The following is a 27729-nucleotide window of genomic DNA, read 5'->3' as shown; positions in this document are numbered from 1 at the left end:
CAACCAAGGGCCTGTTGAGCTTCCTACTGGATACAAATATCCTGGTTTCGATGAAAAGCAAAACATTGTGCTCTGACAGTTCAAAGGCTATGAGGCCTGCACCTGATCTCCACTTTGCATATTTCCGCCTGCAACGCATGCATTGGCATCGTTGTTGTTTCCATTTGACCCCAAGTCTTCCCCCCACATAATCATGATCGTGGCATCTATCGTACTGACCTTTACCGTCTGACTGGCAGCTAGGTCATTTAAAGTTTGAGCTTCTATCTGTGTCAGATAATCTTCAGTGAGCTCGTTCAGATCTAGAGGGGAAGTTCTGCCATCTCCCCCTTCGCGAGCAAGACCACCATCAAAGGCCGTCCAATGGTGGTGAAGATCATGAGTATCTCCTTCTGGCATAGCTTCAAGAATAGTCGCGGGTGTCGAGTCTGTCACGGGATGAGATGGGTAGTGGTCAAGAGTATCAAGAAACACGTTGACGATGCTACCGACTGGGTCCTCGGGATAAGAAAAGCTAGGCAGTGCATACTGGCTTGTCTTCTTTTGGTGCTTATGATAATGTCCGCCCAGGTCATCCTGATGATTAGCTTTGCGCTTGCGCTGATTCTGCACTGGCGCAGCAGGAGACGGATCTAGTGGTCTTCGAAGATATGCGTTCGGCCTTAGTCCGCGCTTTTGAGAGTATGACTCTTGGAGTTCAAATACAGGATCGACCCTACTCTCAAAGTCGCAAAAGTTTTGGATCGTGTCCTCGGTTGGCGCATTCGAAATGCTACTAGAGGTGTTGATAGTAGCTTTTCCGGTTGTATCCAGATAGCGCGGACGACGACTAGGGTTCGAAGTCTGAGACTGCTCGCTACGAAGATTAGGTCCGGATGGACGTGTCGACTGGCTACCATCCAGTTCAAGACCATCATCGAACCTCCTAGGGTCTACTTTCGATGTGGAAGAATGAATTCTCCTACTGCCGATGAACTGAACCTCGTCATCACTATAAGGTGACAGTATCACAGGCACATTGGATCGTTTAGTAGCCTTAAGATCTGAATCTAACCCGTGTCAGCACGATGTCAATTTTTAAAAACGAAGAAAGCTTACCGTTCGATATGCCCTTAACTTGATTCACCGGGGTATCGCAAGTCCCATTAGCAAAGCATGGTCGCTTCGCATATTTCGTGGGGCGTTCATTGATTTCCTCGTGCACATCGAAGTCTCGAGACAGCCGCTTTCGGGAGTAGCCATTTGGAAGGGCTGATGTCGATGAGCTTACAGTAGGAGGCAACCAGTTTGTCTTGTCGTTCGCTTTCTTAGTCTTGGAAGCAATCAACCCAGGTGCGACAGACTTGGCCGTAAGCTTCTTTCGCGCGAGATGTCGGGCCTTAGCGCGAATGCTCGCTTTACTCCCTGGCGTAAAATCTAGCATCGTGCTGGATTATGTAGAGATATAGTAGCGCGTGTATGCGACGAATGCTTAGATATATTGAAGGCGAAGGAATATAGGAGGGGCTCGTTTCGGAGTTGTGATGCTGAAGTCTTGTCTTCGAGTTGAGGAAAGGGCTTTCTTATAAGAAGTAAGTTGTGGAGGCAAACAATTGTTAAGCATGCAGAGTCTAAATGAGTTCCAATCATATGCAAACAGGAGCTTCAGGTTGCGCTTGGGCCTCTAGCTTCGGTTACAGCCCCGCCATTGTATGGTTGCTATAGAAGCCAAGATAGATGATATTGCCAAGACAATCGCACATGGGGACTGTTTCACTTGCCATTGGGACTATTTCACTACCTGGTACTGGTACTGGAGATTCAAGCATCTTATATGCATTCGCTCTTCAGCGATAACCATCATGCCATTCAGACATTATCGCAAACTAAGAGTATAGAGACATCACAAGATCGATTGTTCATCCTCTATTATTCATTTCGGAAAATAGCTCAAAAGATTACTGTCGCCCAGTCCCGATATGACATTCAGTATTCATCAAGAGAATTTTATAGACAACCTGCTTGAAAGCGCACACCCTGGTTGCCCTTGATTGCCTAATGGCTGGCTTTGGAGATAGTTTTCAATTTGTCACAGTGTAAGCAAAGATCTCGTAGCTCAAAAAAGATTGTGAAGACCGCTACTATGTATTCATATTTCTTGACCAATCTTATACTATGATGAGTAAGAAAGACTCGACAGGTCGGAACTGAAAAATACCATTTATATTACCGTTTCCTCTCAGGACACAGAGAGAGAGATATGTTGAGAAGAAGAAGAAGAAGATCACATTTTTTACCGCATGATTGATCACCCCCCATATTCTATTTTGCAATATCCCTGCCATTTCCCACGTTGATTGTACCTTGGGGCCAAAACTGCCGCGACATCTTATGCATAGATCAGATTGGGAGAGCTGGGACTTTTCGAGTACTATGAATGCTAGTATCTAGCGTCATGGCGGGTGGTAGATACAATGTCTGTTGGGTGTAGTACGTATCGAGTAGTTGCTTTGGATAGATTCTGATCTGGTTTTGCGCGGATTTTCTTGCCTAACGAGAGCGTTCGCTAGGACTGGTCTCTCCGTTCTGAAGTACACCCGCCGCTGTGCTTGCGATGGAAGTTTCCGCCAAGATCCAAGTTTCGAGCTCCATTGGTACTATTGTGTAGAGCTGCCAGGTTCTTCATCGGAGCCTTTCGTCGTTGTGCGATCTGGGATCCTTCTGTAGACATTGGCGTTCGAATTCGCTGTCCTGGCTGATAGTTACGCGGTAACTCGTTCGCCAATGGTGCAAAAACCGATTGAGAAAACATAGGCGGTTGATTGTCAAGCATCGACTCTCCCACCATTTCCATGTTCCCATTGAACATTCCAGAATAAGCGGCAATTGATTGATGCACACGCTGCGATGATGCAGTCGGAGCAGAAGCAGTGCTGCCAGCATTTAGCGGTGTATCCAGGCGATTCGTTGCCTCCTCAATAAGCTCCATGAGATCATGAATCGAAATCTCGTATTCGAAATCGAAACTCTCCAATCTGTAGACAATACCGGGGAAGTTACGGAAATTGATACTGCGCTGTCGTCCCGTCCTGCACCACTTGGCAAGTGGAGTTGTATTTTTCGGAACTCCTCGCACCTCACGAATCAAAGGCGGCGCTGCAAATTCGGCAGGTAACCTTCGATCTTCCAAGTCGAATAGATGGTTCAATCGCTTGGTGAGCTCCCCGAAAAGCCAGTTCTGCAGCTCTGTAACATCAGCCCACATGTAACCCTCGTGTTCGAGAACCCCAGAGTGAATGAGAGAGACGATCATGTCGGTATCAGTAACATGATTAGGCTGAGGTGGAGGCATGTCTTGGATACGATTGGTACCGGTGCAGTCGAGATATTTTGGTGGTTTAGGATCCGTCGAATCGAGCGCTGGAATCGCGAGAATCTGTGCGAACGTCAACTTGCGAGCACTCCCGTTTCCTTGGCTTGGCGGCAACCCTCCATGTTCTGGGACATTGATAAACTGCGCTTGGAAGGACATTGTCGGCTCTAGATAGGTTGCGTTGCTATTCTTCTCAGTCGCCTTTGGTGCGCCAAAAGCGCTTGATGGTGTTGTCCCGTAGGTGTATGCATAATCGAAGTACTCCGGTGCACTCATACTGGCGTAGTAATCTTGTGATAGAATTATTGTGTAGTTCTTTTCAAGTTGAGGAGGTTAATAGGTAGAGTGCAGTTGAAGGTGATCGAATGGGTTTTGGTATTTGATATTAAATGTTGGTAGGCGAATTCTTTCCATTGTTTCTTGATTATGTTGGCAGTGTGAATTGACGTGGTTGCTGCACTACTACGCCCCTGGGCAACGCATATCAGTAGTTCAGTAGTTCTGAAACAGGATTTCACTGCAGGACCCTGTGAAAACTCAACAACAGCTCTGAAGACATTGTGCGCAACACCATTGTTAGGGAGCGGACTGATCGGCTGTGTTTCGCTGTCGAGAAGGTAAAAATTGTATTCAAAGCCTCTTAAAGCTAAGAACCAAGCAAAGAATTCAAGTTTTCGATGTAGCAGGATGCTGCCTCGTACCCCTTAAACAGTCATGACTCTTCGCTACACATTTCTCGTCACCACGAGCCATGTAGACTATTAATATCTAGCTTCGGTATTTCGTGCTTTAGCCAAGGCTCTAATCCATCCAAGCTCACAAGGTCGATTCTCTCCGGCCCATTGAACCCTTAGCGCTGGGCCTTCTCCCGGTTCGCTCCACCTTTCCCATTCTCTTCCTTTGACTGTCTCTCCGTCTTTGCTTTTGCATATTCCAAAGCCCTGTTGATATCCTTTGGGTATTCCATATAGATGTCCCAGTGCTCCTTAGCACAAGCGATCGCACGACCCAAATCACTATCAGTCTGCATGGGTATATATTGGTTGGCAAGAAGACGAGAAAGGTACTGGTTCCTGCGCTCGCTGGTCTGAAGCGGGAAATGTTGAAGGTACTCATTGTAATGCCGATAAAGGGAGCTTTCATCCGTAAGCAGTTCTTTTTTGCGACTTAGGCGACGTTCGCGGTCTAGGCGTTCGGCATCGGCAATCTGATGTTGCTCACGTAGCTGATTCTCATAATTTTGGTCTTTTTGATCAAGTTGAGCTTGTGGATTGGTAAAAGGCGAAGCGGCATATTTTCTGGAGTTCGATGCGGTATTTGATGTAGTCTTTGATGCGGGCTTTGATGCAGTCTTTGATGCAGTCTTTGATGTAGTCTTTGATGTGGTACTTGAAAAAGCATCTGATTCGGACATCGATGTGTTCAGTAGTGTATTCTTCACTGCGGTACTCGATGAGGTAGTCGATACGGTCCTCGTTGTGGCGTTCGATGTGATATTCAATGCACTGGGAAGTACTGGTCTCTGATATTGTCTCGAATCGAGAGGTGCAGCTGGTGCGGATGATGCTGCAGTTGCTTGTCTCTTTTTTGCTTGACCTGCGCTATCCGGGGCAGTACTCGCAGGCCGCTTTGATCCTTGGGTGTTTTGCGATGGTAAGCCCTGAGCCTGGCGAGGAGGCGTTGGTATCTGAGACTTGGGGCTGACATTTGAGGCCAATGAATGAGGATTAATCTGTTTCTGTTGGGTATCTGATGAAGGGACTAATGATGATAAATGTAGCAGTTGGTTCCTTTGGCTGGTAATAGAGGCTGGCTGTTGTGTGTTATATTCCGTCATTCGACTATTTTGCCTAGCTTGAGGAACGCGATTGCTATATGTCGTTGTCCGAACCATTTCTCCCGCTTGAGGAAAGCGATTTCCAGGTGAAGGAAGACCGAATTTGGCCAGAGGCATCTGCTGAAGTTGCCGTACTTGCGCATCGTAAGGTAGCTGCTGTGCAGGTGGGAGTGCTAGGAAGTTGCCCGAAGCCATGTATGGAAACGCCTGCGGTAGTGCGCTGTGGGGAAGCTGATGGCCAGTTGAGAGAGCCGCAAAGTTCGCAGCAGGCATCTGCTGAAGTCGCCGTGCCTGCGCATCGTAAGGTAGCTGCTGTGTAGGTGGGGGTGTCGGCAAGCTTCCGGGAGCAGTGTAGGAAAACGGCTGCGGCTGTCTATTGTGGAAATTATTTGCCTGGTTGACCCCGAAGTTGAAGCTATTCGGTGTCTGCGGCTGTCCTGGCTGTGGCCATCCAGCGTCTGTGGGATGCCACCAGTCCATATTGTTCTTGTACTGGCCTGGGTCTGCGATGGGCGATGTCCAGTTTGTAAGGTTTGGTGACTGAGATGGAGCTTTGCTCGAATACTCGTTGGCTAGATGATGCATGCCGAATGCCTCGGGAGGCGAGAAAAGCGTACGTGTATTTGGATTCATCCTTTTGACCTTGCTGGGTTCGAAGGGCGACATCAACCTTGGCTGAGGTTCCCAACTGCCAACATTGGTGATGTTGTTGAGTCCGGGGCGCTCGTAGGTATGGTTGGATGACATTGTAACTTTCAAGCGTCGCTCGCTTTGCTTTTTGCGTTTTCTGATGTTTGATCGTGATTATTTTCTGCTGTCCCCTGGTGTAGTAAGTTCTTGCAAAGGCGGCCTCAGGCGGGTCGTCTATTGTACACTGCGTGACAATAGCAGCGAGTAGCGATCACGTGAAGTAACTTTGAAACGCCATGAGGGTCCCTAGTCCTTCGATGAAGGTGAAGGTGAAGGTGAAACGCTTTTCTACCCGCTTTTTACTGTCACAATGATTTTTACAGGAATACGCGACATACGTTAAGAACCTATATATCCACCAGCCTGATGGCGAATTGCTCGCTGGAGCTTGCAAACAGTGCTACTACTTCCGTTGAAATGTACCAATTCAGGGAATGGGAAGAGGGACTGCGTGATTGTTGCAGCCCGCGCAGTTGTAGTGAGTGACATTGTTTGAAGACTTGTGGTCATAACTTGCTCTTTGTCTTTGATTTATCTCTGACCTCCTGTGCCATCCGCACGAGAGCATATAGCGTCTGCAGTCGCGGCATCTCAAACCCCCTCTCCCGCGCAATTCTTATCGGATTACCCAAAATGACCTCAATTTCCATCCTCTTCCCGCTCTCCCAATCAATAGCCATACTTGGCTTACTGCCGCTTGTATTCCTCTGTGTACTTGTGATGATTTTGTCAGGCGTAGCGAACTCCTTCGGCAGTGGCTGTCCCAAGATCTTTGGCGCTGTTTCTAGGATTTCCGTCATGACGCCTTTCAGGTGGAGTTGTAGCTCGGGGTCGGAAGCCATGGCATTATTGGTCGAGCAGAGAGTCAACACCGAGCTGGGGTTCATAGAGGCGTTGATAGCGATCTTGTGCCATCGGACGAGTTGTAGTTTGGCGTGGCTGTAGGCTTCGGCGTCTTTGATACCGCCTTCCTTCAACAATGCGATGAAGGCATTGTTCTGTTCCGTAACTCTTGTGTCCGAATCTTTAATACCGCCGGTGTCGAGGTGCGGTAGGTATGGCCCGCTGTTTATGCGCGTCCAACGATTGTGCTTGATCTGACCATGCGCAGGCTGTGCGCACGTCGCTATGGTGACCGCCGAACATATAGCAGCTTGTGGAAAGCGCTTCGCGTATGGCTCCTCGACGCCCAAGCCATTCTGTATCAGCACAATAGCTGTCTTATCGCCAACCAAGCCCTCCAGTATTGTCGAGTCGTCGCTTACGTCCGGTAGGGCCTTTGTGCTCACAACAATGTAATCCCATTGTATACCACTCTGTTTAGCTTCTTCTGGATTCGCAAACGTGTTCGCAGGTACGTATGTATAGTCGCCGTACTGAGGAGAGGTAACGTGGAAGCCGCTCGCTTTGACTGCGTTGTAGTTTGAGCGGCAGATGACGGAGACAGAGGTGCCGGAGACGAGGGCAAGGCGTGAGGCATAGAAAGCTCCAATGGCGCCGGCGCCAACGATGAGAATCTCAACAGGCATCTTGGGGACTGTAAAGCAGTAAAGGAAGGAAGTTTGTGATGTCGATGTCGTGATTTGGAGCTCCAGCCTATCGATAGCTGCGTGATTAGCCTCGGTATGTCTCGAGTCAGGTCTCAACGCATCAAACGTCATCAACGATTCGCACCAACCTCATCATCACTCAGACGACACCGCTCGCACGGAATACAATGCTCGCATCCACCGGAACACATGGCCTTGTTGTCACGGGTTCAATATGTTCGATTAAGCACAGCAAACACGTCAATATCCACCCAAGGCCACCCAGCCCTGTGAGTCGAACACGCGAAGTCTTCCCGTTACTAAAAACATAGCAACTCTAAGCGCATCCCTTTACGCAGGTTGAAATCATGGACACACACTTGTCACTCTGTATTGATTCAGTCCCGTGAAAGCGCCCTCTTGTTTGAACCCGCTTGAGGATGGGTAAGAAGCCGAAGCACTTCGTGGAGGTATGGCCTGAATCATCACACCGATTGTCCAAGGCAGCGTTTACGGAATGAGATATAGCACTATCGTCCTTAGACCCTCCAACTGGTTCAAAGAACAAAAATAGTCGAGTGGCTCAATAAACCTTCGCTAGCCAACTGGATCATGCTATACATCCGGTTTCAACGATTGTAGACTGGACGGCAGCGGAGACACTCCATGCCCCTATTCTCCCGGCCACAGAAAATGAGGGCTTCAGTCAAGAACAGCAGAAATAGCGACATCTCTCAGTCAATTTGCGAATAGACTTTTAGAGACGGCGCCAAATAAATCGCCATCACCAGCCGATCTCCTTCTATTTGAGAGACTGGACGGCCGATAAGCAGTGTCATGGATGTTACGGTCAGGGATTCGGTCGAGGATGGGTGCGGTTGAAGAACGGAGAGGTGAGATGGGACTCAAATCAGCGATGACGTTGCTTTGGTCGCAATAGAATAGGCCATGTACTGTGGTTGGAATGTTGCTCTTCACTTTATCTGTAAGTCTCCACTCTCATCGAGTTTCTTAGACCCTCAAATGCTGTTTTCTTCTTCCTATAGAAAACCCAAAGTGACAAGAAGTTAACTTCACATAAAATCCCCGCTTTACCTCGCATGGGAGTCGTCCGGAGTGTCGTAGATGCCTGATTTAAGCGATGATAGCTAGCCAGTGTTGCTTCTTCGATGCCCCTTCCGCTCTTTCGCTCTTGATTCATCTTCTAGCCTTTGATATATCCCTCTGTCATCCCAGAAATCTAACCAATCTTAATTCAGGATATTCATTTTCCCGTTACTTGCGGAGGGCTCTTATAGGCATTCATTCACATGAGCGCCTGCAAGCGCCGAAGAGATATATTGGACTTCACAAGTGGACAGGTAGTTTCAGCGCCCGGCACGCTCATAGGTGAGCAAGTGCGCAGATTCACGTTCACCGTTGCGCCCAACTCGAGAGACTGCATCATAAGTGCACGGTCAGATTACTGGAGTATCTATGAGGATTGAAAACCACCGCTACTTGACTATCGTTTGAGCACATCTCAACAGATAAGCCACCCATCGAGATGCCAGACCCAGTGATCAAGAAGGAGCAAAGTCCAGAGGCTTCGGTTATGGCTATGCCGCCAATGTCTACAGCAGTGTCTACAGCTATTACTCTTACCGCTCCGGCCATTTCAATGAGCGATACAGAGGATGTCAAGCCGCCGAAGCTGAGACCGAAGCCTTACATCGTCGTGGAGCAAACCCACGTCGCCCCGAGTGCATACTATGGTAGCTCTCCTCGTAAATACAGACTCAGCGGGCGTTCGAATCCTAGCACTCGAGTGTTTGCTCGCGCGCCGCCGATTTTAGCGCGCCTTCCATCTCGAGCGACTTCCGCTACAGCAACGGGTCGCGTCAACAAACCCAACATCACAACAACCAATCTCGCAAAAACACCCACATTGAGCAGCATCAAAAAAATTCTGGAAGAGATTGGAAAGCTGACAAACAAGAAGCACAACAGGATGAACGAGCACGATTCCGGCGGAGGCGCCGCTGGCAACGAGATGAGCTATTCAGTTCTGCCGCCGATGATGAACATGCAAGGTAAGTTTTTTCCCGTCTTGATGCACTCCGGCAGCAAACAGCGCGCATAGAGGGAGGTGTTCAATTCAATCGTTTTGCTCCAACCTCACAGAACTCCTCCAAGACATTGGCTAACATGCAGCAGATGGAGTCGATGAGACGGTGACCATGACACGAAGCGACCTCGAAAACATCCGCGGCCACTTGCAGATGCTGCAGAACGCGACCGCGACCAGCGAGCAACATGGTATGTTGGCTTAGTTCAATTTGCCGCAATACGAACTAACTCGCGCAGTGTCAGAACAGCGCTTGGTTATCGGTGAACTCGTCACTTTCAACCATAGCATCCACACCATGGTGCAGCAACTAGATAACCGCATGGTGAAGGTAGAGTACGACAACACCAATCTGCGCTCCATGCTCACATCTCACTCTGATTTCACGAACGGCGTGCCTCAATCCGCACCGGCAGTTCGCCCTACCTGGCATCGTAGCGGCACCGGCAGACGCTCGCGTAGCCCATCTCCTACGCAACTCGAGTACCGCGATCGCGCAGGATGGGAGGGTGGCGAGTCCATCCCCACCGGCACTGTTTCGAGCGACGTCAAGAAGACGAAGGCGCGAAAGCAACTTCAGATTCAGATACCCGGGAAGATATCTGCCCCATCCTTTGCAGCTGGCCTACCTACTCCGCTGACGAGGACTGCGGTATGTTCCCTTCGCTATATATGGTGATATAGATCAATGACCTGACTTTGTAATGCAGACGACTCTATCAGCCGGTCCCTCGGCGCTTTCATCAAGCTTCCCCAAGACGCCGATTACACCAGGTCGCATTGGTCCCAACAGTAACAAGAAATCGGCGACAGCGATCAACAAGCGCAAGATCCACAACCTCGATAAGCTGGTTCCGCCTACCTATGCGCAAATCCCTATCGTTCCTCTGACCGACACCGAAGTCATCGTCTACTTCTTCCAGTCCCTAGCCCGCCCCATCGTCGCTCTTCGCCTGTATGCGCGAAACTGGGGCCCAGCTTCCATCGTAGACGTACTGAACGAGCACCGCGACATCAGCCCGCCGTATCTGCGCAACACGGCCTCAGTCAAGTGCACGACGGCGATCAAGAAGGGCCGGGACAAGTTCGGCGATGAGTGGGAAGACGCCCATCGCGAGGTATTCCGGAAAGCCGACGACGTCAAGGCCACGGATTTGATCTATCTGAGTGGCGACGAAGTCGACCTCGCTGTAGATTACGACGTGCGCTCTTTGTCGGTCGGACTGCGTAAGCATCCCAAGGACGGTGTAGATGGTGGCATCTTCACCCGCTGCGTCAAGTACTGCCATGAGACTGGCGCGCCGTATACGCTGTTCAACGTCTGGCAGCTCGCGGCTGACTTGCAGGAAGGTCGGGTGCCGCAGCATCCGCCGTCCCCTATCGCGCCCGGTGTGACCCCCCGCTTTCGTCGTGGACAGCTGAAGCTAGATGACACTGATGACGACTACGAGGACATTCCGAGCCCGACTCCACGCCGCAAGGTGATAGCGCCTCAGCGCCGTCGTCGTGGAAATATCAACACCTACACTTCCGCTGCCTCGGACTCCAGCATGGGCTATGAGGATGACGCTGCCATGTAAGAGTCCGCCTAGCTGCTCCACAAACCCTGGATGAACCGCGAGAAGAGAGTCAAGATGTTTTTGCCATTACCGACGTTGAGACTTGAATAAGTGTCTGTATCGACAGTGTACGACAACGACATGTCCCAGCATTGGATACTATGTCCACGTACAACGAACACACTGCTTTCGACGTTTGCAGATTACAACGGTAATCATGCTTGAAATCACTCATGGCGGTTGTGACTTTTGCTCTATTGAAACGATTTGAACGTGTCACCTGTATACACAAGATTCACGTCGGGTTGTTTTCAAAGAGTATAATGACGATGATGGCGATAATGGAGGCGAATATGCCGATAATGCTTTACAATAGCCGGGCGAACTCTTGTTTAACGAATTGTCCATGATGGATGTAGGTAATCAAGTAGATAGACACCCTTTTGATAATAGGCTCAATAGAAATACAGCACGATAAGGGCAAAAAAAAAACAATTACTCATGAATGAATGTAGTGTGCAGGCTGACTTATCTCATCGCTTCGTGCTATATTGTTAACAAATCTCCTACTGCATTAGGAGATGCCGAGACACCACGGGCCAGATTATTTATGTCAATACCAAGCCAGAGAAGTTTAGCCATGGGGGAAAATGGGCGAGGTTGGATGTATATCAAAAGAGTCTTGTTGCACAGACAAACCCACCCAAGCAATTAACGCCAGATCCTCTAATAGGTAGGTATACAAACAATGCACACGCCATAAATCCTTCTCTTCCCGACAATCCATCTACTCTCACCGCGCAAACATCCTCATCATCATATCCCCCTTGCCGTCTCCCGCCGCCTTATCTCCTTCTCCTCCACCAGCCTTGCCCGGCCCAACAGGGCTCGTGGAAGCAAAGAAAAGCACCTTGATAGCGATGGCGAAACCAGCGTGTAGCGCGAGTACGACAATGAGGAGAATCTTCGACGTCTTCGCTTCAGTGGTACTAAGCACAGGGTAAAAGTTGCGCAGGAGGAAGAAGGCCGAGAAAGCGAGGCCGAGGGCAACAAAGACGTAGTTGAGGACTAGGGACAATACGTTAGTACGTTGATAATCCATCTTTGACAAGTCCAAAGAGAAGGATAAGAAATCGTAGAGCCGAGGAAAGGGACAAGACTTACTCGCAACCGGACTCCAACTAACCAACGCAACCACAATCCAAACCAAATTCGCATACCCATACAAACAACAGCACTCGAGCAGATTCGCACTCTCACTCCCATACCACTTCAACACGCCCCACAGCCCCGCAGGCACAAGTGCAGTATACCCATACACCAGTCCCGCCGCACCACTCAACAGCTTGAAATCATACGCAAAATGCTCCTTGCCATTGTGCGCTAGGTACTGATTAATCGTGCCCGTCAGGAACAAGATGACCACGACCGTCGTGGCGATCCACACCGGCCCGTAGAGATCGGGGTTGCCCTCGAGCACGTCGAGGAAGTTTTGCCGCGGGTAGATGGTGGCTGTGCAGCGCTTGAGCACTTCGTTTGTGTCCACGTCGAAGGCTTGCGCGTAGAAGGAGAGCGTCCAGAGGTAGTGCTTTCGGCCGGTGGGTGTCACGGAGCCAGGGCCGGGGAGGAACGAGGCGCTGTCGGGTTGGATTTTGGCGGCGCGCGTGTTGGGCTGCGTGTCGAAGTCTGTTTGGCGGGGGTTAGCAATGGACTGGGTGATGAAGATGTGGGACGTACTTGAGCTGTGGAATTCGAGGTCTTCTTGGAGATCCGTGTGGCCTAGGTCGCCCTGCAAGTATGGTGAGCTTTGTGTTAGATGCGTCTTTTGCATCGCTACATACCTCTTGATCGACGTCTACGACGACATCATAACCTCGATTCGCCATGTTGCTGGTATGTGTCGCTGAACTAGCTTGCTGGAGCTGCACTTCTGCGGCCAGATTGCGGTTGACGTCGCGCGTCGCGTCCGTGCGCGACATGATTCGGAGCGGCCAGGATTCAGGGTCCTCGCTTTCATTGGCTAGCTGCAAGACGTATGGAAGCAATTATAATCATCAAAAGCTCTTCATCAATATACTGACTTTGGAGTAGCAGATAAACACTTGATATAGCGCATGCATCTACAAATCTAGTACCTCCCGTGGTCTACACCATACCGGGACCCTCATCACCGAACGCCTTCTGCACGGTCTATTTACGGCAGAAGCTCGTCCTTGACAGTCACTGGCTCTACATTCCAGATGCTCTCCGCATACTCGTCGATACACCTATCACTCGAGAAGAAGCCCATACGCGCAACAGTCGTAATCGTCTTAGTTGTCCACTCTTCCGTGTTCTTGTAGCTCTCATCGATGAGCTCTTGCGTCTTAACGTACGAAGCAAAGTCATCTGAGACGAGGTAGTAGTCTCCATGCTCGATGATGCCGTTGATTAGAGCAGTAAAGCGCTCAGCATCGCCGAAGACGCCCTCGTAGATCTTGTCGAAGACAGCGGCAAGATTCGGCTCCAGCTCGTATTTGGAGTAGAGATGGGCGTGACGGAGGTCCTCTACGTCCTCGGAGAGGTTGCCGAAGAGGAAGATGTTCTGCTCGCCGATTTCGCGAGTGATTTCGATCTAGTAACGAGTCAGTGTCGTTCACCCATATCATAGAATAAAGTACTTACGTTTGCACCATCGCAGGTTCCGATGATCAAACCACCGTTCAGACAGAACTTCATGTTGCTGGTACCGGAAGCCTCAGTACCGGCAGTCGAGATGTGCTCACTGATGTCGCTAGCAGGGCAGATGATTTCCGCTTTGCTAACGTTGTAGTCCTCCAAGAAGATGACCTTGAGGGCATCGCCAACATCTTTGTCGTTGTTGACCACGTCGCCGACCTTGTTGATGAGATGGATGACCGTCTTCGCCATCCAGTATCCTGGCGCAGCCTTACCACCGAAGATGGATACGCGGGGAACAAGCTTCTTCCTCTCCTCTGGAGACATGGCCTTGATCTGAATGTAGCGGTGGATGACGCCGAAGATGTTCAACTGTTGGCGCTTATACTCGTGAATACGCTTGACTTGGACATCGAATAGAGCAGCTGGGTTGACTGTGACACCGTTGTGCTCCTTGATGTGCTTTGCAAGCCGCACCTTGTTGGCATATTTGATCTCGCGGAACTCCTTTCGGAACTCCTTGTCATCAACGTAAGCCTCCAGCTTGTGAAGCAAAGTCAAATCCTTCAAAAACTCGTGTCCGCCGAGTTTCGACGCAATCAAAGCCGAAAGTCTAGGGTTGGCCTGGTGAAGCCATCTTCGTGGGGTGATACCGTTGGTGACGTTGGTGAATTTGTCTGGTCCGTAGATCTTGACGAAGTCCTTGAAGATGGTCGTCTTGATTAGGTCAGAGTGCAGCTCGGCCACACCGTTGACCTTGTGAGAGCCGATCAAGGCCAGGTAGGCCATGCGGACCATCTTCGGCTGTGACTCCTCAACGATGGAAACGCGGCCGAGCATCTCGCGCTCATTCGGGAAGTTGCGCTCGACGAACTGGAGGAAGTTCAGATTGATATCAAAGATAATCTAATAACGTCAGTATTACGTATAGTCACTGGAAGAGGGGTGAAAATACCTGAAGATGGCGGGGGAGGAGATGCTGCATCAATGGCACCGACCACTTCTCGAGAGCCTCAGGAAGGACGGTGTGATTGGTGTAGCCGAAGGTCTTCTGGACGACTGAAGGCTGTTAGCTTCTGCAAATTGAGCATAGATTGCTCCTGCTTACTGTTCCACGCATCGTCCCACTCTAGGCCTTCAATATCAACCAATATCCTCTGAAGCTCGGGAATGGCAAGCGTCGGGTGGGTATCGTTGAGCTGGATGGCGACCTGGTTGGGGAACTCGCTCCAAGCACGCTTGCTCTTCTTGAATCGGCGGACGATATCGTAGAGCGAAGCAGCGCACCAGAAGTACTGTTGCTTTAGACGCAGCTCCTTTCCACGGTCGAGGCTGCTCATGTCAGTAGGAGTTTTTGATTTATCCGGAGTTACTTACTTGTCGTTCGGGTAGAGCACAGCAGAGATGGTCTCAGCGCGCTGCTGGTCAGCTACCGAGCTTTCATACTCGCCAGAGTTGAATTTCTGGAAGTCGAACTCGCCGCTAGCTGCCTTACTTCCCCAAAGACGGAGGTTGTTGCAAGTGCTGGTCTTGTATCCAGGAACTGTACAATATAAGTGATCTGCAATTCAACATGGTGCCAAAGGTACTTACCTGGCACATCGAAGGCATTGGCCTTCACAATCTCACCGCCTTCCCACGAGCACTGTGTCTTGCCCTCGTCGTCTTGCCAGCGGTTGACATGGCCGTAGAACTGCACATCAACCTCGATATCGTGCCTCTGGAACTCCCATGGGTTGAAGTCGAGCCAGTAGTCTGGGACCTCGACCTGATATCCGTCAACGATCTCCTGCTTAAAGATACCGTATCGGTAGCGCAGGCCGTATCCCCAAGCGGGATAGTTCGAGGAGGCCATGGAATCGAGGAAGCAGGCGGCAAGACGTCCGAGACCGCCGTTTCCGAGAGCAGCATCATGCTCCTGGGAGATGATGTCCTCCATGCGGAATCCAAGGTCGCTGAGACCCTCTGAAAGCGTGTTAGAAGCTGCTATGAGCGAGTATAGGATAGGAATATGGCAGCTTACCTTGCGCGGCATCTTTCTGGTCAACGTTGAGCATGGCATTGTCCAATGCTCGTCCCATGAGGAACTCTAGGGAGAGATCTATTCTCGTCAGCAACAACTCTCTGCATTGGAGCATAGTCTCGTGGCGTCTCACAGTATATACGCTTCGGGTCAGCGAAAGTCTGACTCTGCTGCGTCTTGTTCCAGTCCAAGACTAGGCGATCTCTGAAGGCCAGGGCCGTTCCAGCATAAGCGGCTCCCTCATCGCAATTGTACAGCGAGCGCGCAAGCGTAGTCTCGATGTGACGAACCGCTTCCTTTTCGAACTCTTCGGCTGTGGTGAAGGGCTTGGGCATCTAGCACTATCGTCAGTGCTTCAAGCTCCATAGTCTTCTCCAGCTACCCCGCAATACCGCGTGGATCCGCCGGATGCGGGCAATTGACTTACAAACTTCCGCCATGCCTCACGCTGGGGCTCTGGAATGCTCGCTTCGACGCTCTTGATCTCGCCGGGGCCGAAACCCGTTACGGTCCTCTTGTGCTTCGGACGGGTGAAGTTGGCAGGTCCCACGGGGCCCTTGAAGTCGGTGATTGGGGTGCTCATCGACGGACGGCGCTGGCGGGGAGAGGTGTTGTCAGACGCCATTTTGAGTATGTCAATTGCAGAAAAACGCGAATTGCTGAGGGAGTGTCGGTGTCGAAGAGGTGATGGTGGGGTAGAGGGACGAATGGCTGCAGCTCCAGGGTATGAAGCGCAGTCGCGGGGGTGCTCAAGGATATTCGATAAGCAAGACGTGGGGAGTGAAGCTTATAAAGCTACGAGTGGTTCCACCGTAGGAAATGTCTATCAAGGCCAGGTCGGGGAAGGCACCCGTGGTTGACTTTTTCCTTTTGCAGGAATACACCGCTCCAAAGAAGCACGACGACGGGGATCGCGAAAAAGCCCCGCTGTCAGGAGATATGACGATGGTTTAAGACCTCAGTAGCAGCGCGGGGCAAGGTGAGCTGACAGCTTAAAAGCTACCAACTAACCGTTACTAACGGCTAGATAATAGCTGTTGAGGGCGGGATATGCAGCTATAATGCACGCCCCGAGGCGACGCCGCTCAGGAATGGCTTCCGAGTGGGGTGCTCGCAACCAGCTCAACATTTTGAACCATCCAAAGTCCGCGCTGCGACGCGCAAACGCCCAGCTAGCGCCTAGTAGCATGCACGAGGTTATTGGACATTGGCTCCTTTGTAGCTTGGCGAGACTTTCCGCGGTTGTTTCGTGAAGGCCCAGTGCTGGCTTGGATACAAGGGAAGACAACGTGACATTGGTGTCTGGGCTGGAAATACGGATGCCCCTCCACACCATTGCTGGTTCCAACCATGTGAAACTGCACACGGGAGATTGGATTAGGGTGAAACACTACTCAGCCTCAATCAGCCTCAAGGCAGCTTAGATAATATAGAAAATAAATCATCAACGAGAGATCACGAATTATTGTGGCACGTGGTGAAGCTAGCACAACAATGACTCGAATACGAAGGTCGAGTTTCATCTGTACCACACTGACTGATAGGGCATGATAAAGTCGACATGGACTCATATTAGCGCTACTTGTACTATTATGCAAATGCCAGTGCCATCTCACCGCAGTAATGAGGCCGCGCACAAAGCCACACGCTCCTACATGTACTCCAAGGTCCAAATAGGGTATTACGCAAACAATGCTGATAGACCACGATACGAGGCCATCCAGAGACAAGACCTATGCCCAGAATCCGTAGACAGATTACACCACACGTACGCCGTGAGAAAAAGGAATAATGCTCGACAATCGAGGAGCGTAAACAACGGAAGATGTGGGGTATCGTAACGAGAAGACCGCTGGAGAGAACGCTTGAGATGCAACAAAACACTTCGCCGCTCATGGGCTCGGCTCCGGAGTGTACAGGCCATGACTCCAGATGGACGTGCCCGCAAGGCTCAAGGACAGGTTCCGCGCACGACTCTGCTTCCCAGCACCACACCCATCTCTAGCCAAAAGCGAAGAGGTAGAGGTAGCCTGCACCGTAGCCGCGAGCTGCATAGCCCTCAGTCGCCGCATCACCCGATCCTCCGAGATGCGGAAAAGGCCATAGTCCACGTCCTGCAGCATCGTCCTCTTCGTAGCCTCAATCTCCTGCACGGTAAACATGCCGTCGCCCTCTCGTACGGCCCAATGCTGCGACGACCGCAACCGATCCACTAGGAAGCCATGGGCAAGGGAGAGCGCAGCAAGGACGATGATGTTGGGACTGACATGCACGCTCCGCCTACAGTCTGTCCGGAGGAAGTTTCTCAGGTCCCGTGCGTAGTCGCAAGGGGCCAGAGCGTCTCGCCATGTCGCCGCGAACCGACTCGACAATGCATCCAGTATGCATGCACTAAAGGCCACAATCTCATCCGGCAAAGACGCCCGTTCCAAGAAGCCATAAATCACGGATGCCTTGGGGCGGTGGGTGGAGACATTGAGCGGGACGAGGTTGGCGAGATGGGTTGCGTATACTATTCATAGCCGTTAGCATCCGTGCCCAAACATTGAATAGTGGCGAGGAATGAAGGGCCCTTGCTGAGTGTAATTATCGATCGACAGGGACCCTTCATTAACAGTGGAGAGGGGGAGGGAATAGGAGTATGGATGCCACCAATGCTGGGCAAAGGATGACGTCGGATGTTACCGCATATATGCAGGGGAATCGTCGCCAAGCCGCAGCTTCCGACTCAAACCATGGCAATATACACAACAACCAACATTCCGTAGACCAGTAACCCAGCGTGTGACATCAGAGGAAAAGAACTAACCTTGTAGTTCGGGTGACGTCGACGTGTCGTGTGTATGCGAAGGCGTTTGTGATGGCGATGTTGATGGTGTTGATACGCGGTTATTGGCTATGGCGTGCTCCTTTGCTGGCGGAGGGGTAGGCAGATTCGAGAGGGGAACACAGCTCGCAAAGTACTTGTCCAGCTCTTCATCTGTGAGGTCGCTGTTGACCGAAAGCGCGGGAGAATATTCCATGGCCTCTTCCATAATTTTTCCTCTCGCAAATAAACCACTTGCTTCAAGTTCAAGTCAACTTCGGGCCGGGTGGAGTCGTGGAGCGTAGCGCGAACCGCTTGGAATGGATATGGTCGTGAATCGTCAATTGCGAAGAGAGTAAACAGCACTCGAACCCAGAGAGACCAAGCAGTACCGTGGAAATAGTCGTCAAAGGGGAGAAGAACCCAAAATACGCGGGCACACCCAGCCCTATATACTCAAATAAACGAAACAGTGAAAGCGGCCTAACTGCAGCCTTTTCGCTAGTTTTGACCCCCTGTGGCCGTGCCACCGCTTTGGCTTTCACCACCACCAGGGCGATTTCGCCTAAGGCAAGCGCAACCAGCTAGCCACTGGACCTCGGGACCTTGGCGGAGCTGTGACCGCGCTATGCGTGCAGAAACTACGGTATAGTGTGTGCATGAACGAAAATTGGGAAATGCAGCCGCAGCGTCAGAGTCGAAGGCGAGTGCGGGTGCGGATGCAGCGAGTGCAGTGGTGCGGGTCGAGGTTAGGTAGCGTTGGGCCATATAACTGTGAATGGATTGGATCGTGCCTTCTGGTTCGAGACTCTGATTCTGCATGGCCAATAAACAAACACCTGGCGAGTCCATACATGTAGTATATTCGATGTTGCAAATGGTATAGCAGAGTACGCAATCGCAATCTAATCCCATAGTTCTTGCCATCTTCATCAAGACATATAGTTCGTATCGCCATGTCTCCGAAAAGGCATGGTGAAATGCATTGCCGAACCATTGTGCAGTCCTGCAGCCACCACCGCCAGCGGCTTGACGCACCTGATGCCTCCCCTACACACCCGCTTCAAAGTATGGTAAATGAACCTACACACTACATGGTAGACTACCGACCTGCTGCTCATCTAGAAGCACATGTTGCATCAACGTCTCCTCAGAGGGCTGACAACGTGCTCTCTCTGTCATGCTCGCCCTGCATTAGCCCTGGACATATTCAATACTTTGTTACCTTAGCATCCGCATCACGCCACGCCGCTGACAACAGTAGCCTTCTGCCACCGTCCTCTCACCGCCAATCTTCTGTGCACATGAATAACCTCCGCACAGCAGCAAGCACTAAGGCGGGAGTTCGGCTACTTTGTCCTTCCGTACCAAGACTCTAAGCGCAAATAAGGGGACGGGAGGGGATAGGAGTGGAGTGGAGAGGAGAGGGTGAACCCAGGATCCAAGCAAGTCTGTTATATGTGATGAAATGTTGACGGTTTGACTATTCTTTGCTCAGGGAATAGGTATAAGATCGATGTCACTCAATACTCGTGGCGTCGGCCCAGACTTCTCTCAACAGCTAGAAGAACCTCAGCCGCAGCCGCACGTACCTCCTACAGGATCTCAAGCAAACAGATCACAGACACGGGCGAGACGCAATCGTGCTTTGCGATTGCATAATACGGCACCTTGTAACATAAACAGAGCTGAAATAAATGACATTGACTGCGAATACATTCCTGAACACCATGCCTCTGAAGCTGGAATGCTCATAGACAAGGCCTACGAAACCCACCCACTACCAGCCGATCCGACATCGGCACCATTTCGTTCCTTTCGTTGTTTCCTTACTACGTACCCCACTTCACCAGTCTCAAACCCGCCTTTCATATTCGGGGTATCGTTTACGACGATCAAATACCGATAGTGTAACGCTTTTCCAATTGATGTTCCCATAACCGACCAGAATTCTAATCTGCTCTCATGACTGCCGTAACATCGTCAAGATTCATACCACGGCGTCTCCAAGGCGTGTATTGTCGCGAGCCATTGGAGAGAGGCCCTCGGCGTACGTTCAGCCAGACGCTTACTGCGCCTTCTTGGGGGCAGCACCTGGCTGGCCACCAACGTACCTGCGGATGTCGGTCGCATCAGCAGCCTGGCGAATGATGCCCTTGAAGGTGCCCCAAGCCTGACGGGCGACGGGGGGAGTGCTCTGGTTAGCAAGCTGAGCATCAATGCGGGACGTGACCTGGTTAATAGCCTCTTGGACGAAGCTGCTCTGAGCATAGCGGGCGCGGAAGAAGACGGTGTAGACAACGAGCAGGATCCACGAGCCCTTTTGGAAGAGGAGCGCAGAGCCGACGACGCGGAACCAGAGAGCGATTTCGAGCAGGGCCACTAGGGTCATGGAGCCATCATAATATTCCTTGACAAACTTGCCAATGGCCTCAGAGGCGGCTGAGCCTTGGGGCTTGGAGCCAGCAGGAGTTGCAGCAGCCGGGGGCTGGATGGTGGGCAACAAGTTCGAGCGCACGTAGGTAGCGACGTGGAACACCGAGTAGACGGCAAAGGGAAGCACAGCGAGGGGGATCTGGCGCGAGAAGAGCCAGACGATCGCCATGACTAGAATGCTGTCAGCTCGTGCGCAGGGCAGAACAAGGCTCTCTGCTAACTGCAGTAAACTTACTTAGGTATTGAACATTCTCATCGGCAGCCAGAGCAAGGAGACCACCCTGCTTTCCAGCCCTTACGCGGGCGCGATATGCCTTGTAGACGACAATGCCGTATGTGACGGCGGCCGAAAGGAAGGCCACGCGGTACGAGAATGCCGCCCATTTAGAGTTGTAGTTGAAAGTGATGTACGACAAGCTGTACCGAAGCGTGGTCAGTAGCAGCGCAACATGGCCAGTGAACCAGGCAAATTGCAGTGTCTGCGCGAGGGCTGCAAGGCGCTGGCCCAGAGGCAGAGAGGCCGGTGGTGGAGGGGCCATGGTGTGTTTTCGGGGGTGCGAAAGCTGTCGTGTGGGCTACGTAATGTGTAGCTAATAACGTCAGCGAAGCTCGAATACTCTCGATATAGCGTCCAAGGTGCGCAAAGACGGGTGTTGCAGCTGCTGACAATGGTGTGCAGGCTTTGTGGAGGTCGGAGTGCAATCTGTCAAGAACGGGTGGTGGCTGGTGTCTTGACCAGCCTGGGGGCCCGCTGATGATGCCTAGTGCTGCAGTGCGGGACCAAAGGAGTGTGTACTTACCGATGAGGATAAAGAACCCGAGAATGGAGCAGGGCGATCACAGCACGATGGGCGAGGTCAATGGAGAAAATTGAGGGCGCAGTGACGGGAGGAAGAGCAAGAGTGTCTTTGTAGTGGGGAGAGAAGCGGCACGCAAACCAGAATTTGGGCGTTTGGGTGGTGACGAAATGCCTTGTCGCTGCTCATCCTGGCGGGCGCGTCGGTGCACCAGCCCCTCGGCGGCTTGAACGCTAGCAGATGCCCATCAGCCACCGACAAGGCCACCATGTGCCGGCGTCTTCACTACCTCGCCTCTAGTAGCTGTAGCTAGCTAGGTCGTAGCCAAAACATGTCGTCATTCCTCACATTCATTCATTCTTCACGTGTCCAAAGTCAGTGTCCTGTCCACAAACGAAATTCGCTGCTAAGATGATCTGTAGAATACATGAAAAGAAGCTGTCCTACACTCTTCCCTCCCCAGAGCACTACAGCTGCCTACACTAAATAATAGAAAATGTCCAAGGAGAAGCAAAGGAATCGGAAAGGAGCGCAATGATGTTGGTATCAAGCAACCCGGACAACCGCACCAGAAAATGACACTGCTGCCCTTTGCCCCCCAAAATCGCCCCGCTGTGTATTATCCCGTTCGCCGATAGCACCCAGTGGTATCGTCACTCGGCAGTATATTAAACAAGGTCTGGTAAGAGGGTGCTGAGAACGGAGAAAAGACTTGTGGGCGGAGCGAGTCGTCCAATGCGGGAGCTGACAAGAAACGATCCGAACGCCGGTTGCTCGGGCTTTAGCGGAGGGAGAAGCCCTTCCTCTTGCCCTTCTCCTCGAGCGGCCTTCCAGATTCGACGCGTGCCTTCTTCTCCTCGAGTTCTTGTCGTTGTCGGTCCAGCTGGTCCTTCATCTCCTTGTGTCTGGCGTACAGCTCCTCTTCGCTCTGTCGCAGCTTGCTCTCCTTCTCCTGCACCTTCTGCTGGAACACCATCTTCATTTCCATCTCCATCTTCTGGAGCTTCTGCTCGTGCAACGAGCGCTCCTCCTCCTGCTTGACAGCAGGGTTGACCTCCTTGAACACGCTCGAGTCTTGCTGTACGCCCATCTGTGTGAGCTTCTCGGAGCGGTAGTTTTCGTAGAGAGCATTGTTCGTGTTCTCCTTGAGCTCTTCCATGTGAGTACGGATAAGCATCTGTCGAAGCTTGACGAAATCGCAGTGCTCCTCGTTGTCGACTTCGACAACGCCCCATGGGAGCTGACGACCGCGGACCTTGCGGCCGTCGGGTGTCGTGACCTCGGTGTTTGAACCGACGACAGCGAAAGGTACCTTGGCCATGATTTCCTGGTTCTCGGCAATCGTCTCTTCGTCGTCAAGCTCATACCGCGGTCCCTCAAAGATTTGGATCCTGTGGTAGTTGATGTCGGCAAGGATCTGCGATTGTTAGCAGAGTCTCAAAAGAATGATGAGCACACGCACCCTCTTCTTGTAGTTATCGATTTCATCGTCCGTAACGGTGTCGGCCTTGGCAATGACGGGAATGAGATTGACCTTGGTGTGAAGCTTCTTCATCACCTCGATATCCAGGGGCTTCAGCGAGTGGCCAGTGGGCTGGATGAAGTATACCACAGCGTGGATACGGTTGTCAACGATGTTCATGCGGTTAACCTTGTTCTCGGCGTCCAGGTAGGCGTCGAATCGCTGCTCGATGTTCTTAACGATAGGGTCCCAAGACTCATCATTGTTGATGAAATCGCCGAAGCCGGGTGTGTCAACAACGGTTAACCTCAAGCGGACGCCGTTCTCCTCAATGTCAGCGCTGATGGACTGTATCGAGACGGTCTTGGAGATGTCGAGGCTCGGGGGCTTGCGCTCCTTGGGCGGGTATAGCGAGGTGTTGAAGAGCGTGTTCACGAGGGTCGACTTTCCGAGTCCAGACTCTCCTAAGATAACACATCAGTATAGATATAGCTTCCTTGCACATGCACACATACCAACGACCATGACGTTGAAGTTGAAGCCCTTGCGCACACTCTTGCGGTGCCATTGGTTTGGCAGATTTGCGAAACCAACATAACCTGTGAGCTTCCTGCGCACGATGTTCATGTCATTCGCCAGGGCAGCTGCGGCCTTGGGGTTTTTCGCAATGACCGTCTGAGGTGCTGCAGAGTTTCCGTTAGCCATGGAGAGCGTTTGGTCCATGGCGTAGCCGTTGGACGACGTCGGGGGCGATGGGGACGCACGCGTAGGGGGGGCGGGAGATGCGCCGTTTGCTTCTGCAACAGATTGTTAGCCCTTGCCAAAGAAAGGAGAGTATCCTGCCCGTTGGAGGCGGCAACATCAACCGGTGTGGGAGCTGCATTCAGACTGCCATAAGCTCATGCACTGCAGTATGGAGGTCTGAGATGCCGGCAGGCTCGTAACTCGGGCATCGGTTCCATGTCGCGGAATGAGGTTGGGGAGAGTCCTTACCCATGATGTAAATAGAGCCGCAGACGCAGACGATGAACCGTCAAGTGAGAGACTTCTGTAGGAAAAGATCGAAGTCAGCGAACGTGTCCAATATGTGATGGTGCTGGCCGCGGTTGCTGCCAAACAATATGGGGACGCGTCCCGAGGCCAAACGTGGAGAAATAAATGAAACGAGGCGTTGGGGGCAGGCGACGTACCAGGCAGCGGTAGGTATGCTCTCGAGTGATGGATGCACTCAAAGCAATGGATTCACGTCGTGCAGTTGACTGCGGGCGAGGATGTGTGGTGAAGGGTAGATGCGTTGGAGAGGAAGTCGTGGTGCGCTTCGTCTTGCTGGAGGAAAGGGGTCCGCACGCACAGGGATTGGAGCAACGTCGAAGAAATGGGCGCTAGTCCAAAAACCCCCCGCGACACCACCAAGTAACAGGGATGGCGATGGGAAGAGTCGCAAATGATATGGCGGGATATGGCGGAGCTGGTAAAAGTGTTCAAGAATGCAATTGACCGCTTGCACGCTGAGCGCAGGAGTCTCCTGTGCTTGTTGGTTGCTGCGCTCCGAAAAGCAGTCGCGAACTGTTATTTCCCAAACAGGTAGCGACACGTGCACGCGCTTGCTGTAATTTGCACCTCTGAACCCAGGCACGATCAGCACGCCAAACAATGAACTATGAACTATAAACTTTGAACAAATTTGCACTGCTACAAATCCTCACATTATGTCTACAAAGTATCCCGCTGCTATATCACGATGTCATACAATGAACGTTGCAGTACAAGCTGGAGCCACGGTACACAACACAGCCGGTGCTCCAAATCATGGTTCCGAACCAATCCAATCGCATTGCATCGCATGCACTTGCATAAAATCCACTGCTATCATCCAGCCCTCCCAATTCATCAATGCCTGATGGGTAATATCCAAAGGGTATTTTGCGTGCAAATCGAACGCCTAAAAATACAGACCAACGCCAAAGTCACTGTGCTAGGCAAAGCTCGCGAGCGTCCTATTCAGCTCAGTCTTGTCGTACTTCACGTACTTGCCCTTGCCCTTGTCAATCTCCCGATAGCGGTCGTAGAACCGGTTGTACAGCGGCTCGATGATATTCTGCACCTCCTTGGCTAGTTGGCTCCTCACTTCAGGCTCCATCGCGTACGACTTGTGGCGTGTCACTAGATCGTCGAAGCTGGTGTTGAAGCTTTTGAATTTCTCCTTGATGGCGTCTTTATCTTTCGAGCCGAGAGACTTCACAATGGCAGCGGAGTCTATGCCGCCGGAAGTTGGTCGTTCCTTGCTGCGGTTCGTGTACTGCACATCGAGCAAGTACCCCGATGGTTCCCGCCATGCTTCGAGATACATGGCTGTGCTCTGTTTGCGCCAGTCTCCGAGCTTCTTAGAGTAGCTCTCCATAAGGGGGGCTAATTCTGAGGACCGTATTATCCGTGTGATGATAGCCACGTTGTTCGCTATGAAGACGCCCTGCAGGTTTTTGCCCTTCAGTAGCATCCTAGCCTTGCCAATCAGGTTCTGCAGTAGTGTGTCGATAGTGTCAGATGCATAATGCGCGAACAACTTCATGGAGTCGGGGCCAACGTCCAAGGTGGTTGAAGAGTTGTTTGTGGATCCTGAATTCCATCCACCTTCACCTAGTGATGCCAATATTGACGACAGAGGGTCCAGATAATTGGTCATCTCCTGGAGGCGTCGCATCGTCTGTGTTGTTATGTCCACGGGACCTCCATCGATTGGGAGAGCGATAAGGCCCTGGGAACGAGCCCGCGCATCTTCTAATAGCTTGCTCAGGGACAACTTCGAAGTTTCTCGGATCGGCTTGACGCTGTCGTAGATCTGGTCTTTGAGCGCGCCTGTTTGTTTCTGCAGTCGCATGGACAAGGTCCTGACAAGCCCGCAGATCTCATAGCCGAGGAAGCAGTCCGTCAGCAAGTTCTTCTGGATATGTCCGTTCAGCTCGCGTAGTGTCTTGTTGAAGTCTCCCAGTGGAACCTGGCAGGTAGACACACAGACCAAACTCCATTCTTCTCGTTCGAACACGTAGTTTAGGTTGTCGTACTCGGCCACGAATAGTCCTTCTATTGCCTGAACATAAGTTCCAATGCCATTTGTTCCCTTCTTGTATAACGCGTCCGCCTGGACTTTCCTAGCTGTGCTAATCGATGCTTGCACAAGACTAGTCAACGAGCTTTCGAGGTAATCGCCTCGCACGTCTGCATATATTCTTTGGGTGGGGGTATGCGACACATCGTTTTGCGACAATTGAGCGAAGGACTTCGATATGTGAGAGCTGATCTGGCGCAGGGTGTTGAGCTTCTCTTGGGGTATACGTGGAAATGGGTTCTCTGGGGAATGTCAGTGTGTTCTTATCATATGTGCAAGATGAACGTACGCTTAGCAACATACTCCAACGGCTGCAACTTCTCTCGGGAGCAATCCTGTAAGATACCCCGAAATACGTCCTCGAGCTGTTTATTTCCAAGCTTCAGTAGGCCGCTAAGATGAGCGATCGCTTTCTCGTTCGAGCGCAAGTTCGTGCGCTTGAGATCTGAAAGCGCCTGTGTTGTTCGATCAAGGGAGGCAATGTAGCCGTCGAAATCGCCTCTTCCGGGTCCTGCTCGAATGATTCTCTCCTCCCTCTCGCTCTCCTCCCTTGGCGCTCTCAATCGCTCAATCGCCTCGATAACGCGATCGATATTCGTATTCGCAATCTGCAGCTTCTGCGTGTTTCCATAGATCGGGCTAATAGCTTCTTGTACCGCCTTTCCGCTCGCGTCTAGCCTGTTGACGCTGCCCTGGATCTTCTTTGTGAGGGCCTTCATTTTTTCCATATTGGCGAAGAGTACTTCGACTTCGGCGCTCTCCTCAAGGAGCGCCGCCCTGCGTTGGGCAACCATGGCGCCTGCTCGCGGTTCGCGAGTGCCTCAAGGCACGAGCGGACGACGGTAGCGACGGCGAGTGTTGCAAATACGGAAGTGGCGGGGCTAGGTGAACGGAATACAGACAGTATCATACAAAGCTCAAAATATTAAGAGATATTCACGACTGCGATAAATGAGTACAGCACATGGTTGTATACAGAGGGGCGCTTGTGGAGCTGTCGTGGAGACAACGGAGCTATGACGACCCAGGGTCTGCGCCTCGGTGATCCACTGGACAAAGCTTCAACAACATCCACGGTCGCAATGCGGGACTGAAACCTACAATTATACTCGAACTACGAGTTGCAGTATTTTAGTCGCTTATAGGCTTTCAAAAGATTACAGTATGGTGAAACCCTGGAATAATCGGTATACGAGCACTTCTAGCGCTTTTTGTTCATGGCGGAGTAGATTCCGAGAACATGTGAATTAGCTTGCAGGACTGTGAACATGATAACACCGTTATGTATGAATCTTCCTGAGCCTCTGCATAAAGCCAAGCTGTCTCATATGCATACCCATGTATGCGGGAAAATGGAGATGCAATCG

General features: G+C 51.5%; 11 protein-coding genes across 11 annotated transcripts; 1 reads left to right on the top strand and 10 right to left on the bottom strand.

Annotated features, from left to right (window-relative positions):
- Nucleotides 1–87: 87 nt before the first annotated feature.
- Nucleotides 88–1423, bottom strand: K460DRAFT_350695 (uncharacterized protein; the record flags this gene model as incomplete). The annotated part of the gene is made up of 2 exons (XM_040931521.1): nt 88–1049; nt 1099–1423. 2 exons carry the CDS (start codon nt 1421–1423, stop codon nt 88–90), a joined length of 1287 nt encoding a protein of 428 aa, XP_040793230.1.
- A 1122-nt stretch (nt 1424–2545) lies between these two features.
- K460DRAFT_400712 (uncharacterized protein) lies at nt 2546–3628 on the bottom strand (the record flags this gene model as incomplete). Its single annotated transcript, XM_040936350.1, has 1 exon — nt 2546–3628. The coding sequence occupies one exon, from the start codon at nt 3626–3628 to the stop codon at nt 2546–2548; it is 1083 nt and encodes a 360-aa protein (XP_040793229.1).
- A 96-nt stretch (nt 3629–3724) lies between these two features.
- K460DRAFT_19513 (uncharacterized protein) lies at nt 3725–6267 on the bottom strand. The gene is made up of 2 exons (XM_040927150.1): nt 6218–6267; nt 3725–6003 (listed from the first exon to the last, which is right to left on the bottom strand). The coding sequence occupies exon 2, from the start codon at nt 5934–5936 to the stop codon at nt 4203–4205; it is 1734 nt and encodes a 577-aa protein (XP_040793228.1). The 5' UTR covers nt 5937–6003; nt 6218–6267; the 3' UTR covers nt 3725–4202.
- K460DRAFT_361431 (2-dehydropantoate 2-reductase) lies at nt 6040–7446 on the bottom strand. Its single transcript, XM_040932455.1, has one exon. It carries the CDS (start codon nt 7406–7408, stop codon nt 6386–6388), a length of 1023 nt encoding a protein of 340 aa, XP_040793227.1. The 5' UTR covers nt 7409–7446; the 3' UTR covers nt 6040–6385.
- Nucleotides 7447–8954: 1508 nt separating this feature from the next.
- On the top strand, nt 8955–11095 carry K460DRAFT_350691 (uncharacterized protein; the record flags this gene model as incomplete). Its single annotated transcript, XM_040931520.1, has 4 exons — nt 8955–9480; nt 9605–9706; nt 9755–10167; nt 10226–11095. The coding sequence occupies 4 exons, from the start codon at nt 8955–8957 to the stop codon at nt 11093–11095; spliced, it is 1911 nt and encodes a 636-aa protein (XP_040793226.1).
- A 497-nt stretch (nt 11096–11592) lies between these two features.
- K460DRAFT_361429 (Yip1-domain-containing protein) lies at nt 11593–13006 on the bottom strand. Its single transcript, XM_040932454.1, has 4 exons — nt 12916–13006; nt 12812–12863; nt 12239–12760; nt 11593–12142 (listed from the first exon to the last, which is right to left on the bottom strand). The coding sequence occupies exons 1-4, from the start codon at nt 12958–12960 to the stop codon at nt 11868–11870; spliced, it is 894 nt and encodes a 297-aa protein (XP_040793225.1). The 5' UTR covers nt 12961–13006; the 3' UTR covers nt 11593–11867.
- A 156-nt stretch (nt 13007–13162) lies between these two features.
- Nucleotides 13163–16794, bottom strand: K460DRAFT_412328 (glycosyltransferase family 35 protein). The gene is made up of 9 exons (XM_040937535.1): nt 16183–16794; nt 15889–16090; nt 15756–15833; nt 15326–15697; nt 15110–15275; nt 14841–15064; nt 14688–14791; nt 13739–14638; nt 13163–13688 (listed from the first exon to the last, which is right to left on the bottom strand). Exons 1-9 carry the CDS (start codon nt 16378–16380, stop codon nt 13269–13271), a joined length of 2664 nt encoding a protein of 887 aa, XP_040793224.1. The 5' UTR covers nt 16381–16794; the 3' UTR covers nt 13163–13268.
- A 504-nt stretch (nt 16795–17298) lies between these two features.
- On the bottom strand, nt 17299–19224 carry K460DRAFT_361425 (uncharacterized protein). Its single transcript, XM_040932453.1, has 2 exons — nt 18565–19224; nt 17299–18267 (listed from the first exon to the last, which is right to left on the bottom strand). Exons 1-2 carry the CDS (start codon nt 18788–18790, stop codon nt 17648–17650), a joined length of 846 nt encoding a protein of 281 aa, XP_040793223.1. The 5' UTR covers nt 18791–19224; the 3' UTR covers nt 17299–17647.
- Nucleotides 19225–20337: 1113 nt separating this feature from the next.
- Nucleotides 20338–21843, bottom strand: K460DRAFT_301940 (uncharacterized protein). Its single transcript, XM_040929890.1, has 2 exons — nt 21233–21843; nt 20338–21168 (listed from the first exon to the last, which is right to left on the bottom strand). Exons 1-2 carry the CDS (start codon nt 21534–21536, stop codon nt 20630–20632), a joined length of 843 nt encoding a protein of 280 aa, XP_040793222.1. The 5' UTR covers nt 21537–21843; the 3' UTR covers nt 20338–20629.
- A 352-nt stretch (nt 21844–22195) lies between these two features.
- Nucleotides 22196–24468, bottom strand: K460DRAFT_361424 (Septin). Its single transcript, XM_040932452.1, has 6 exons — nt 24447–24468; nt 24250–24304; nt 24021–24053; nt 23772–23939; nt 23257–23720; nt 22196–23211 (listed from the first exon to the last, which is right to left on the bottom strand). The coding sequence occupies exons 2-6, from the start codon at nt 24251–24253 to the stop codon at nt 22576–22578; spliced, it is 1305 nt and encodes a 434-aa protein (XP_040793221.1). The 5' UTR covers nt 24254–24304; nt 24447–24468; the 3' UTR covers nt 22196–22575.
- Nucleotides 24469–24942: 474 nt separating this feature from the next.
- K460DRAFT_301937 (uncharacterized protein) lies at nt 24943–27243 on the bottom strand. Its single transcript, XM_040929889.1, has 2 exons — nt 26652–27243; nt 24943–26604 (listed from the first exon to the last, which is right to left on the bottom strand). Exons 1-2 carry the CDS (start codon nt 27154–27156, stop codon nt 25232–25234), a joined length of 1878 nt encoding a protein of 625 aa, XP_040793220.1. The 5' UTR covers nt 27157–27243; the 3' UTR covers nt 24943–25231.
- Nucleotides 27244–27729: the final 486 nt, after the last annotated feature.

Source organism: Cucurbitaria berberidis, assembly GCF_010015615.1.
Source record: "Cucurbitaria berberidis CBS 394.84 unplaced genomic scaffold K460scaffold_1, whole genome shotgun sequence".
NCBI lineage: Eukaryota > Fungi > Ascomycota > Dothideomycetes > Pleosporales > Cucurbitariaceae > Cucurbitaria > Cucurbitaria berberidis.
The sequence above is the reverse complement of the archived record's forward strand: the minus strand, read 5'-3'. Positions and strand labels throughout refer to the sequence as shown.

What these genes read in the sequence shown, in the direction of transcription:
- K460DRAFT_301937 (XM_040929889.1), bottom strand. Translation starts at nt 27,156, where the DNA reads ATGGTTGCCCAACGCAGGGCGGCGCTCCTTGAGGAGAGCGCCGAAGTC. An exon ending in GTTGGAGTATGTTGCTAAGC is followed by an intron (nt 26,605 to 26,651) that starts GTACGTTCATCT and finishes GACATTCCCCAG; the next exon opens with AGAACCCATTTCCACGTATA.
- K460DRAFT_361429 (XM_040932454.1), bottom strand. Translation starts at nt 12,960, where the DNA reads ATGGCGAATCGAGGTTATGATGTCGTCGTAGACGTCGATCAAGAG. An exon ending in TCGTAGACGTCGATCAAGAG is followed by an intron (nt 12,864 to 12,915) that starts GTATGTAGCGAT and finishes CCATACTTGCAG; the next exon opens with GGCGACCTAGGCCACACGGA. An exon ending in CCTCGAATTCCACAGCTCAA is followed by an intron (nt 12,761 to 12,811) that starts GTACGTCCCACA and finishes CCCGCCAAACAG; the next exon opens with ACTTCGACACGCAGCCCAAC.
- K460DRAFT_361425 (XM_040932453.1), bottom strand. Translation starts at nt 18,790, where the DNA reads ATGGAAGAGGCCATGGAATATTCTCCCGCGCTTTCGGTCAACAGCGAC. An exon ending in GACGTCACCCGAACTACAAG is followed by an intron (nt 18,268 to 18,564) that starts GTTAGTTCTTTT and finishes GGCTATGAATAG; the next exon opens with TATACGCAACCCATCTCGCC.
- K460DRAFT_361424 (XM_040932452.1), bottom strand. An exon ending in ATCTCCCGCCCCCCCTACGC is followed by an intron (nt 23,940 to 24,020) that starts GTGCGTCCCCAT and finishes GAAACTCTGCAG; the next exon opens with CACCTCAGACGGTCATTGCG. An exon ending in CTTCAACGTCATGGTCGTTG is followed by an intron (nt 23,721 to 23,771) that starts GTATGTGTGCAT and finishes GTGTTATCTTAG; the next exon opens with GAGAGTCTGGACTCGGAAAG.
- K460DRAFT_361431 (XM_040932455.1), bottom strand. Translation starts at nt 7,408, where the DNA reads ATGCCTGTTGAGATTCTCATCGTTGGCGCCGGCGCCATTGGAGCTTTC.
- K460DRAFT_412328 (XM_040937535.1), bottom strand. Translation starts at nt 16,380, where the DNA reads ATGGCGTCTGACAACACCTCTCCCCGCCAGCGCCGTCCGTCGATGAGC. An exon ending in CCAGAAAGATGCCGCGCAAG is followed by an intron (nt 15,698 to 15,755) that starts GTAAGCTGCCAT and finishes ACACGCTTTCAG; the next exon opens with AGGGTCTCAGCGACCTTGGA. An exon ending in GAACCTGCGATGGTGCAAAC is followed by an intron (nt 13,689 to 13,738) that starts GTAAGTACTTTA and finishes ACTCGTTACTAG; the next exon opens with ATCGAAATCACTCGCGAAAT.
- K460DRAFT_19513 (XM_040927150.1), bottom strand. Translation starts at nt 5,936, where the DNA reads ATGTCATCCAACCATACCTACGAGCGCCCCGGACTCAACAACATCACC.
- K460DRAFT_301940 (XM_040929890.1), bottom strand. Translation starts at nt 21,536, where the DNA reads ATGGCCCCTCCACCACCGGCCTCTCTGCCTCTGGGCCAGCGCCTTGCA. An exon ending in TGAGAATGTTCAATACCTAA is followed by an intron (nt 21,169 to 21,232) that starts GTAAGTTTACTG and finishes ACAGCATTCTAG; the next exon opens with TCATGGCGATCGTCTGGCTC.